The sequence below is a fragment of the Drosophila sulfurigaster genome, chromosome 2R, assembly GCF_023558435.1.
Source record: "Drosophila sulfurigaster albostrigata strain 15112-1811.04 chromosome 2R, ASM2355843v2, whole genome shotgun sequence".
Lineage (NCBI taxonomy): Eukaryota > Metazoa > Arthropoda > Insecta > Diptera > Drosophilidae > Drosophila > Drosophila sulfurigaster.
The window spans coordinates 33,369,839-33,382,322 of record NC_084882.1 but is presented as its reverse complement, the minus strand read 5'-3'; the positions used below and the strand labels follow the sequence as shown (position 1 = coordinate 33,382,322).

Genomic DNA, 12,484 nt, shown 5'->3' with positions numbered 1-12,484 from the left:
AACAAAAAAAAAGGCATTTTGTGAGTCGCGAGCGTTAAAATGTTTGGAATTTCATTAAAAATTCAAATGTCAAAGTCAAAATAAATGGAAATTTGTGCGTGTGCCGGCACGTGCTGCCTGCTGCCTTCACAGCCTGCAGCCTGCTGATGCTGCTGCCACTTTTTGGGGCAACAACGCAGATATATTTTGTATTATCTCTCTGCCACGCGCCTCGTTTTCTCTCTGTTCTCTGTTCTCTGTTCTGTGTTCTCTGCTGTGTTTGTTTGCTTTATGAATGTGTTTCTCGCCCCGAACACAAAACAAAAAAATGCCAAATGTTTTTACTAAACGAAATGTTCCCCCAAAAATGATAATCGAAGCTGGAGTCAAAGTGGGGAAACGGGCGCATAAATAGGCAAAAAAGAAAACAACAAAAAAACAAACAGACAAGAATAACAACAAAAAAATGTTATAATGGAAATCTATGTGATTGCGCTTAAAGTGAGCTCGCTTCACATTAAAAGAATTTTATTAAACTTTGTGGCATTCGGCACGTCAAAGAGATTTGCAGAAATAACACAGAAAAAACTTGGAAAATAGTTGGCATTCTTGTATGGAAATAGTCACTGTTATAAAATTTTAATAAAAGCATAAAATAGAACATTTAAAATAGTATCACACAAAAATTGTGAAATAAATGAAATTCTTATCTTGATATCATTCATACTATTAAATTTAAATGTATAAATGTAAAAAATTGTAAATCTAAAAATATATATTTACGGAAATAATAATCTTTTCGTATTAGAATGTGAAAAATAATAAATAAACAGGCTCGATTTTAAGATACCCGAAAAAAGCAAAAAGTCCGGTATTATTCTTAATATATACCGAATTAATATACCGCAAATATACTAAAACACACCAAATGCTTGGTTTTTCAAATATTGATATACCAAATATATATTGGTATATTGATGTTCCATTAAAAATATACCATAGAGTGCAAAATATACCAAATTCGATGGACGGACAAAAAAACAAATATATAATATAAAAATATAGTAAAGCCGCATTTACATCGTATGAATGGAACAAATAATTAATATATGTAAATCACACAAATAAAAATATTTTAATGAATTCTAAATATTACAAAATAAATATTTTTGAAATTTATTAAAAGAAGAGGATATAAAATTGGTATTTGACCAATATTTAAATCAAAAATACAAAAAATTAATGAAGATTCTATTTTAATATTAAAAAATACTAATATTTTTTAAATTTATTACAACAAAAGAATATAAATATTGTAACATGCAAAAAATTTAAATTTATACCATTACAGACTTGAATAAATTCCTATTCTAAATAACAATTTAAAAACTTATAATCCTGAAATGATAGTCTGGCTTACTGAGTATATGAAATATGTAAATTTCATTCATTTTCAGTCTCGCACTTTCATGCTCATCTTATAATGATAGTCTGCAAATGTTAGTCTAATGCATTACACTTGAGACTCGTCAGACATTTTCTCCCCAGTGAAATGCGTTATGTGCTCTGAGAGTCGACAAGCCAATTGTTATAAACTTCTAAATAAATACAAAACCGGTCAGCAGAGCAAAAACAGCAACAGAAATAATGGCTGATAAAGTGTTTAACAACAAGAGAAAACAAACTACAAAAAATAAATGTAAAAAATGCGAGCAAAAGTTTCATTTAAAACTGTCGAGTTGCGTTGAGAAAACTTTTTTTGTCAGCTTTAAAAAAATTGGGGGAGATAAAAATAGCGAAACAGAGGAAAACTGTTGAGGCTGGGAAGATGAAGATGGACGGGATGCTGAGCTTGACGTAAGGAATCAGCGACGCCTCGCAGGCATTTCATCTAGCCAGATGGCTGACAGACCACAACAATGAGGAATGCGCACTCGGCAAGGTGAGCTAAACTGGCTAAGGACTTGACTTGGCCATTTTTTTTGCTAGTCGTAATTAGTGTCAAGGCTCAACGCGGCGTTGCGTTACGTTGCGTATACGCAACGTGGGTCGAGGGCATATGCAGTGCGGTTGAACAAAAACAGTGGGGATCGAGGGATCAGTTAGCAGGTGGAGCACAGGGAGCAGGGACAGGTTTAAGCAGCGTAAGCACGTCACGTTGATGGGAGAGCATTAAGTTGTAAGTGCCTGGGCGTGACCAGGACAACCGCCCATTTTGGCGATGCATAATTAAAACACGACGGCTCATTATAATTTCCATTAAAAACTGCGTCGATGCCTCGGGGAAATAACCACAAAATGTCCGAGGCGCTGTAACAGTTACGCGCTTCCGTTTCCCTCAGCTGTTGTGTTGGATGTTGTATGTTGTTATTGCGTTGGCTTCCAACTGGTTGCTCAAATGCTCGTATTTATATGGGTCACTGACAGCGATGACAGCTGTCAGCGAGGGGTGTCAGGATTGGATGCCTTCTTCTCCGCTCAGTTAATTAATGAAATATGCATGCCATTTAATTATATTTGATTAAAAACAATGCATGCATTGGTCAACTATAAATTTACTTTAATTATGTGGCGCCCTCTGTTGACGATGCATGCAACTACAACGCACACACATATGTGAAATTTTATTTCTTTTGTTTCCATTCAACATTTATGATATGCATAATAAATTAATGTTTTTATTGCGAACAGCGACACAATGTTTTTTATTCCTTTGTTATACTATGCTTTTTTTTAACTCGCCATTATTTATTTTACATTTGAAATGTAAAGTGTGTAGTCAGTCAACAAATACCCTACAATATTTACATATTGAAAATGTCAACGGTCTAAAACTCCCTCTTAACTTTTGCAACATTTCGCAAAAAACAATCACAATAATTGTTATAAAAACATTTTCTCTCATAAATGCATATAAACAATTTCTCAACAACAAAAGGGTTAATCCGGCATGGCTTGAAACGAAATACAGCAACAAAAAAAAATAAAAAATGTATTGCAACATTCTATTGATATTGAAAATCTATGAAAATTAAAATAACCAAGCAATATGCAAATATGTATTCATACTTTTCAAAGATTATCTCTGTTGTAGCTGTTGCATTGTAACCGAAAAAGATTAAAATATGAAATGAAAATTCAAAAAAATTCCATATTGTATATCACACACACACACACACACACTCGCACATACAATGCTGTACAAAAGGTCAAAAGATAAGTCTGTGTGAAGTTAAGCGAAGCCATTGTCTGTCTGTTATCACTTTTCTGATTTCGTATTCGTATTTCCTATGTATTCAGGTCTCTGGAGCAGATGCAATTATCAATCCTCTTTATGTGTGTTATTTGCATGAATGAGAACAGAGATTGTAAATGCTGTTTTTTGTGTGAACCTATTTAGGATTGGGTTGCAAAATGTGGAAGGCTAAAGGTGATAATAGGGATATTAAAAAGTCTGTTCAGTTAAGCTTTAACTAATTGAAAAATGAATATTCTATGTGACTTTATTTAGAATGGGAATTGATGTTTTGTTGTAGAAAATAAAATAAAAACCTAAATTGAACAAATTTAGAAGCTCATAAATTTAAATAGAATTGATCTTTCAAGATGGCGAAAAAGCTTTTTGACTTCTGAATTTACTTGTGCGCAAGCTTTGCACATTTTTAAGCTTTGTGTCTTTTAAGCTCGGACTCTGAAGCCCACAAGGGATCAAGTTGCTTTTAAAATATATTCTCAATTTGAAACTTTTTCTGTATGCAATACATTAAATTGATTACGTGCAAAAATTATTAAATAATTCTTTAACTATAACTATAATACTATAATAAAACATGCATTCAATGACAAAATAATTAAAGCAATAGGAATATATTTTCAATTGTAGTTGGGTATTAATGAAATATCATAAATGAAGTATGGTAATAAAAGAATTAAATAAATAATCCATCTACACTCCCATTTATTTCTATTTGTACTTTATTATCCATTTCTCGACTTTTCTTTCAAAGTCAATAAAAGCTTCCGCTTCTAAGCAGCCATCAGATAATCTTTCAGTATTGACACCTTTCAATTGAGTGTAATTCAACAAGTTGGTTAAGCAGATAAAGCACAAAGCGAATGACAACGACTCGAGTTATTTTTGGCATGAAATCTGGGGGACGAAAACGTGGCCGTAATTTCTGGCCAGGTTTGGGTAACCACTCCACACCGCTCCACTCCCCTCAACACCGCAACGCACTTCGCTATGCTTGGCACTCCAGCTGACCGTTGACCGACCGCTGGGTGTCATCATCAAATAAACCACAAACGAAGTTTGGCAAAATCAAAATTATGAGCCACGTGCCTGCTGTTAAAACAAACCCCCAAAGTGTTGTCCGTTCAAGGACACAACACAATTCAATGTGGTCTCCTTTTTATTCTTTCATTATATGTTTTTTTTTTTGTTGGTGTTGTTGGTTGAGTAGGGATTAAGGACATTAGGCGATTATCAGTATTATCCAAACAATAAAATACGAAATTATCGACTAATTAGCTTTATAGAACAAACTGAAAATTTACCTTTTATAATTGTGGTCTGATATCAAACGTTGTTGCTCTTGTTGTCGTTTGTTGTTAATGTTGTAATTGGTGTTTTACTCCTTTGGTGTTTTTTTTTGTTCTCACAGTTTCACACAATATTACGTATTCCAATTGGTGAACTTTTACAGCTGGGGTTAAATTATGAAATTGTTAAATTGTTATTTATTCACGACTTTAAACACTGAAACCCATTTTATGATGCTGAAGACGTTAAAAATGCTTTAAAATAACACTGAAAATCAAAGCAAACATAACAAAAAAGGGATAAAGCTTCACAGGGCATTATGGTTGGGGAGAATCCTCTGTGTCCTTATGGGCGGGTTAGGAAAAAACTGTAGCATAAAATACGGCGTAAAATTACTTCTTTATCCCTTTTTTGTGTGAAGAAGTTGATGGGAGGGAAGGGAGGAAGGACACACACAGGTTGCCACATGTGTCGGGCAACCCTTCATGCATTTAATGTTTGCCTTTTTTTGGTGCGGATCTGTCTGCCAGGAAAACCGACAGCCGGGCAAAGCAATTTTATTAGAAATGCAAATCGTTATGGTTATGCTTTGACTTTAATTTATGTGACACTTTTTTTCTGGCGACCCGACTTCAAACAGCCCAAAGAATCGAATTATTTTCGGCAAATGAATAATATTTAACTCGTTGCCAGGCAATTCATTAACTTAATGGCTTTTGCAGCTGGAGGAGAGATATGTGGCCAAAAATTGCAGCAGCCCATAAATTTCACTAGCGCACACAGCTCCCAAAAGTAGGCTACACATTTTATTATGAATAGGTTTGCTGGCAGCCTGCGAAACTGTAAAATAATAATGTATATTGTGCCATATTCCGGTTGAGGTAGGCCCAGACTGCGATGAGGAACAGCTGCCAACGTATATAAAAAAAAAAAACCAAATGCCGAGAAGCGACAGAAAAAAACATAAAAAAAAGGCCAAAAGTTATGCTCGTGCGGCCTTCAGGATGAACAACAAATGCAAAACAAAGTTGGGTAATATTTTTCTTTTTTTTTCATTTTTTTGTAGTCCATCTTCGGCCTTGGCTGGGCACACTACGCCCACGTGCATAAAGTGTTGCTGAAATGAGATGAGAGATGAGTCGAGTCGAGTCAAGTTGAGTTGAGTTGAGTGCTCCCCCAGCTAGTGGCCAGTGTTGTGTCATCTGTGTTTTGCACTTAATTGTCATCTTAACACTTTTTCCTTTAGCTTTATCTTTGCATTTTTCATTGTGGTTTGGTTTATCACACAAGATTACTTTTGTATTTCTCTCTTCTTTTTAAGGATTTCACACACACTATTCACTCACTTAATGCAGCATCCTTTTGCTCTCTCTCTCTTTCTCTCTCTCGATTTCAGCTTGATTGCTATTTTCTGGTTATTTATTTATTTATTTACATTGAACAACTTTTACTTTCGACTCGTTGCCGCACCTAAAGCACACACACACACACATACACCAATACAGCGCGCGTGTGGATGTGTGTGTGAGTACGTTTGTGTGTGCGTGTGTGTGTGGGAATTGGTGAATTGTCCTTACAGTAGGCCAAAGCTAAGCGAGCGATTCTAGCGTTAGAACGACCGAACGAAACGACTGCACTAAATATACTGAAATAAGCACTCGAACACACCACAACAAACCGAGCTTCCGAAGCCAAAAGGCTGCCAAAGCCAAAAGTCTCGCCGAGGCCGCCGCAGCCGAAGAGAGAGAACGAGCCAAAAGCTCCCCATAAGAGAGAGCGAGCGAAAGCTTTTTTGCTGTTGCGTCGCTGGCGCACAGTGGTTAAAAATTTAGTCAACATGCGAGCTCGCTTCCAGGCACTCTTTCGAAAAGCTTTCCATTGTCGAACTCTGCTCTCTCTCTCCCTTGTTCTCTCTCTCACTCTCGCTCTTTTGCCGGCGCACATTTCGTATGCAAATGCTCTTCAGACAGCATCGATGGATTTTATGGTTACCGTTAGACACATTTAAACAAACAAGTTTCAACACGTTGCCATATAGAAAACAATATTGATTAGTGCAGCAACCGTTTCCATAGCTTTCGATATGTGTCAATTAAAAGGACTTCTCCCCACACATACACACACACACACACACACACTCGCACACAACCATTTACATGCACGCAGACAGTCTAGAAGTATAATGGACAGTTACTTAGACGGCGGCATCCAGACATTCGCACTATTTAAGCACTTAGAGAGCACATTAAGTGCCTTGGCTGCCTGCCCAGGATCAGCACAAGTTCCCCCTCTTACACCCCTTCCGCTGTCGCCTTGCCCATTCTCCATTTAGTTAACTGACACTTACATTTACACTCTAGCGAAATTAGATGAAATCGATTAGAAATGCGATTACACGCAGCGACAGGATATTACATTGGATATATTAGAAGCTGTTGTCTAGAAAACTTCGAGTTTTCCTAATTATTTCAGTTATGCTGTAAATCATTTAAATCATTTTTTATTGAATCTAGATTTAGTAGCTACAAATGTAATTACTTTATCTGTTGAATTTCTTAATGATTAAGTTAAAAACTCTTCAAGCTAGCTTGCTCGACAGCAAGATACTCGCTTTCCCAATGAAAGGTATCAAAATAATTAAATCTAGTCGAACACAACTTTGCAATTGCTCGGGTAATTAGTTTCTAATCGTTTGGAGAAAACGCGAAAGAAGCAATGAGAGAATTTCCTTCTTTGGTATTAGGTTAAAGGTATGCAGTATCAGCTGAATGAAATTAAATTGCGTTGCCTTAAAAAGTTGTTGAGGGCACATTAAAAATAAATATGAGAATATTTAATATTCAACAAGACATCAATTTTAAACTGCATACAAAATAAAACAGTTTACTAAAAGAACCAAAATTAAGAAATATTTTTGCGAAACGGGAACAAAAACTAAGGAAGGAGCGAAAAAAGTCAATACTTTATAGAAACAAGTAATGAATGCAAAACAGTGCGTAAATATTCTCAAAATATACCAAAAACAACAAAAAAGGAATATACTAAAGACTTTATTTGGTATATTGATATAGTACTACATTTAAATTATACCATAAAGTAAAAAAATATACCAGATTGTGAGCCAAAACAAATAATATTCGTAGTAAGTAGGCGTTTTTTCCCATCAAAATGTATTTCTTAAAGAACTTGCACAATTTTTAACATAAGTATGATATTTTGTAATATTTAGCATATTATTTACTATTTGCCATTAAAAAAGAAGAATTAAAAGACATAAATATAGGCGCTCAAAACCGATATTTCTTGATCCACACTTGTTTAACAATTGTACATTTGGCGCACTTTGAATAGATCGCCCTCAGAAGGCGCCAGCACTTGGCCCATCTCTCGCTCCACCGCAGCTCCATCGACCAGAGCACGTATTGTTGGCTTGCTGGGATCCTTGGCAAAGGCATTCTTAGGGTAATGCATAACACTCTCGAAGTCATAGGGCACATCGTAGGTTGAGGTTGCTGAGTCCGACATGGCCATAAATTGCGACCAATATTTGCGTGGAATATTATCGTAATCGATGACTACATGATCATCGCGATCGTGACGACTCTGCTCATGATACAAGCCCAGCACGTGCAGTGTCTCATGCTGGATAATTCCCGCCTTGCTTAAACAGTGCCCGGTGAGGACGACATCGTGAGAGCTGCCGCCCAGCAGCGGCACAGGATTGTAACCCACTCGTGTGCCGCACATATTGGGTGACTTTTTTGTAATAGACATAGCGACGTGGAGCTGATGACTCCACCTCCTCGAACTGCAGACAGGTCTGCTCGTTAAACACGGCCAACGCAGAGCGAACATTCGACTTCTCCTCGTCGCTCAATTCGCTGGAGAGGCGATAATACATTTGGGTATTGGGCCAACGTTGCCAAGGATTTTGCAACGCGTTGCGAGTCTTCATGTCTGCCAGCTCATCATCTATGTCAATCTCGTTGTAATAGTTCTCAAAGTACTCGGCACTAACAATGGACACCAAGCCCAGTAAAACGATTACTAACCACATTTTGCACAACTTCGAAGCACTTTTCTATGCTTTATATAAGCCAAAAATTAAAGTGCATTTGCGATTGAAAAATGCAAATTAGAAACATTATCAACTTAAAGTTGGCAACGCATTCCTAATGCCAACTCGTTTCAACGATAAACCCGCTATCCGTTGAGTATACGCCCCATATATCAAATGATTACACACTTGCAAAGTAAACAAATCATTTTCATGTGCATGACAATGTATTTCAATCAAATTACAAGCACACTGCAGGACAAAAATGTGGCGCAGAAGTGCAGAATTAGTTGGTAGACTGTTTTGAAAATACGTATACGTAATGTGAAGCACAGTAGATAAAATATAGTTGGTGAGCGCTTAAAATATTTTGAGTGCATGATTTGCAGGTTTCAAAGTAAATAAATGTATTTCAAAATTAGTTCAATACAGAAATAAGCCATGAAAAAATAGTGAAAATATACCGATAAGCTATTTCAACCACAAACAATATGAACAGCTGAAAAGATCTAATAAACTAGCCTAGCTTCTTCATACAGCTACTTTTTATAGCCACCAGTGTCGCAGTGCATACTTACCATATTACATGGATGGGCATTGGACTCGCGCTTGTTCCAGGTGCAAATTGAACACACCTTAATGCATAATATTAACATGTCAATTGCCTTTGCTTGATAAGCGCACGCAACATCCATTTACTTTTGTGCGTCTTTTGTGAACTGCGTGAAATTTGAAAATTTTAATTTACTATATCTATTTGATCAATATATAATATATATTTCTCAACATTTATATCCTGTTCTTATTGTGATTTGTGTGATGCTTAAATTCTAATGCTAGAGAATGAATCGAAATAAATCAAGCATTGTTTTTCATATATTCAAAAATATCATTTTTATTCAAAAATAATAAAACTCATCTGTCTGGCTGTCTGTCCGTCTGTCCATCTAGCCTAACAATTATACATTTTGCGTATTTTGATAAGATCACCCTCAGAAGGAGCCAGCCGTTGGCCCATCTCTCGCTCCACCGGCTTTCCATTGACTTTAGCATAAATAGTCGGAATGCTGTCATTCTTGGCAAACGCATTTTTACGATAGTGCATAATACTATCGAAGTCATAGGGCACATCGTAGGTGGTGATTGCTGAGTCCGACATGACCATAAATTGTGACCAATATTTGCGTGGAATATTATCGTAATCGATGACGACATGCTCATCGCGATCGTGACGACTCTGCTCATGATACAAGCCCAGCACATGGAGTGTCTCATGCTGGATAGGACCCGTATGATTTAAGCAACCCTCGGTAAGATGTACAACATGTGGCCTCAACATCGGTATGTAACCCACTCGAGTGCCGCACATTTTAGGTGACTTTTTGTAGTAGACATAGCGACGTGGAGCTGATTCCTCCACCTCCAAGAACTTCAGACAGGTCTTCTCGTTAAACAAGGTCAACGCTCGGCGAACATTCGACTTTTCCTTGTCGCTCAATTCCTAGAGAGGCGATAATACATTTGGGTATTAGGCCAAAGTCGGAAAGGGTCCTTCACCGCGTTGCGAGTCTTCTCAATCTCGTTGGAATCGCACTCAAAGTACTCCGCACTGACGATGGACACCAAGCCCAATGAGACGATTACTGACCACATTTTGCACTACTTCCAAGAAATTTTCTTGGCTTTATATAGTCCACAAATTCAACTGATTTTGCCAAGTAGAATTCTAAGAAAATTGATAAAAGCAAATTAGATAAATTAATAACTAAATGTTAGCAACGCATTCCTAATACCAAATTGTTTCAGCAATAAACCTGCCTCATATTTTAAACGATTACAACATTGTAGAGTGAACAAATCATTTGCATAAGCATAACAATGTATTTCAATACATTACAAGCATGGCAGAAATGTGGTACTGCCCTTCAATCACAGTTAGTGAGATATTTTAGAAATGCGTATACGTAATGTAACTACAGTGGTGGCCGTAAAATAAGGCAGAGCCGTAAAAATATGGTAACTAAGCGTTTAAAATATCTTCACTTATCTTACTATTGTTTCTAAATGTAAATGAAAGTCTCACTTAAGAAGCAATTACGCTATAAGAATTCAAGATAGCAACAGCAATATGAACTGTTGAAAGAATCCAATTATAAATAAACAGCTTGACTTCTTCATAATTTAATGATGGGCTACTTTTATATATATACATACTTACCATATTACCATATCATATTAATATGTCAATTGCCTCAGCTAGATGAGCACACACACACAACAAATCGTTTCCCCATTTACTTTTGTGAAATGCGAAGAATTCAAAAATTTACATTTACTATATCTATTTGATAAATATATAATATTTACATATTTGTAAACATATATATTCTGTCCTTATTGTGATTTGTGTGATGCTTAAATTCTAATGCTAGAGAATGAATCGAAATAAATCAAGCATTGTTTTTCATATGTTCAAAAATATAATTTTTATTCAAAAATAATAAAACTCATCTGTCTGGCTGTCTGTCCGTCTGTCCATCTAGCCTAACAATTATACATTTTGCGTATTTTGATAAGATCACCCTCAGAAGGACCCAGCAGATTGCCCATCTCTCTCTCCACCGGCTTTCCATTGACTTTAGCATAAATAGTCGGAATTCTGCGATCCTTGGCAAAGGCATTTTTGGGATAGTGCATAACACTATTGAGGTCATAGGGCACACCGAAAGAGGTGGTTCCACCTTCGATTTGAAAATTATACGCCTCTCCGTGTTCAATATTTGCCCAATTGATAATCACATGTTGATCGCGATCTTGACGTTTCTGCTCATGATGCAAGCCCAGCACATGGAGCGTCTCGTGTTGGATAATACCCGTATGACTTAAACAATACTCGTTAACATGTACAACATGTGGCCTGTGAAACTGGTTGTAACCCACATGTGAGCCGCACCCATTTGACTTGTTATAGTAGACATAGTGAAGCGGTGATGATTCCTCCACCTCCAAGAACTTCAGACAGGTCTTCTCGTTAAACACAGCCAAGGCAGCGCGAACATTCGACTTTTCCTTGTCGCTCAATTCGCTGGAGAGGTGATAATACATTTGGGTATTAGGCCAAAGTTGTGAAGGGTTCTGCACCGCGTTCCGAGTCTTGTCAATCTCGTCGGAATGGCACTCAAAGTACTCCGCACTGACGATGGACACCAAGCCCAATGAGACGATTACTGACCACATTTTGCACTACTTCCAAGAAATTTTCTTGGCTTTATATAGGGCGAAAATTCAACTGATTTTGCCAAGTAGAATTCTAAGAGAATTGATAAAAGCAAATTAGGTAAATTAATAACTAAACGTTAAAAAACATTCCTAGCTTAGCGATAAACCTGTCCCATATATTAAACGATTACAACATTGTAGAGTGAACAAATCATTTACATAAGAATAACAATGTATTTCAATAGATTACAAGCACTGCATGGCAGAAATGTGGTACTGCCCTTCAATCACAGTTAGCGAAATGTTTTAGAATTGCGTATACGTAATGTAACTACAGTGGTTGCCAAAAAATGAGGCAGTCATAAAAATATGGTAACTAAGCGTTTAATATATTTTCACTTATTTATTCTTATTTTTATTCCTATGTATATATACTATTGTTTTTAATTGTAAATGAAAATCTCACTTAAGAAGCAATTTCGCTATACTCGTAAGAACTCAAGATAACAAAAAGATCAATTATAAATAAATAGCTTAACTTTTTTTAAATATAAAGAGCATATTTTAAGGCACATACTTACCATATTACCAATCATATTAATATGTCAATTGCCTCTGCTAGATGAGCACACACACACAACAAATCGTTTCCCCATTTACTTTTGTGAAATGCGAAAAAATTGGAG

The 12,484-nt window shown here is 36.4% G+C and overlaps 4 protein-coding genes across 10 annotated transcripts in view; all 4 read right to left on the bottom strand.

Moving 5' to 3' along the window:
• The window catches only part of LOC133836925 (serine-rich adhesin for platelets), a 28,850-nt gene extending 22,689 nt beyond the window's left edge, over positions 1-6,161 (bottom strand). For 2 of the 7 annotated variants that reach the window (XR_009893760.1, XM_062267535.1), the window contains exons 1-2: positions 5,958-6,160; positions 4,537-4,758 (exon numbers count right to left, since the gene is read on the bottom strand). The gene's annotated coding sequence lies outside the window, so the exon portion shown is untranslated. Of the gene's footprint in view, positions 1-4,536; positions 4,774-5,957 lie in introns of those variants that run through there. The other 5 variants (XM_062267534.1, XM_062267532.1, XM_062267529.1 and 2 more) reach the window with 5 other exon arrangements.
• A 1,653-nt stretch (positions 6,162-7,814) lies between these two features.
• On the bottom strand, positions 7,815-8,579 carry LOC133836816 (zinc metalloproteinase nas-4-like). Its single transcript, XM_062267404.1, is given in 2 exon segments — positions 7,815-8,284; positions 8,286-8,579. Coding segments are annotated over 2 exon segments (738 nt in total). The 3' UTR covers positions 7,815-7,840.
• Positions 8,580-9,453: 874 nt separating this feature from the next.
• On the bottom strand, positions 9,454-10,237 carry LOC133837365 (zinc metalloproteinase nas-4-like). The gene is given in 2 exon segments (XM_062268101.1): positions 9,454-10,082; positions 10,085-10,237. Coding segments are annotated over 2 exon segments (699 nt in total). The 5' UTR covers positions 10,233-10,237; the 3' UTR covers positions 9,454-9,531.
• Positions 10,238-11,045: 808 nt separating this feature from the next.
• LOC133837366 (zinc metalloproteinase nas-7-like) lies at positions 11,046-11,839 on the bottom strand. The gene has a single exon (XM_062268102.1). The coding sequence runs from the start codon at positions 11,814-11,816 to the stop codon at positions 11,124-11,126; it is 693 nt and encodes a 230-aa protein (XP_062124086.1). The 5' UTR covers positions 11,817-11,839; the 3' UTR covers positions 11,046-11,123.
• Positions 11,840-12,484: the final 645 nt, after the last annotated feature.

Excerpts from the sequence above, each read along its gene's own strand:
- LOC133837366 (XM_062268102.1), bottom strand. The coding sequence starts at position 11,816 with ATGTGGTCAGTAATCGTCTCATTGGGCTTGGTGTCCATCGTCAGTGCG.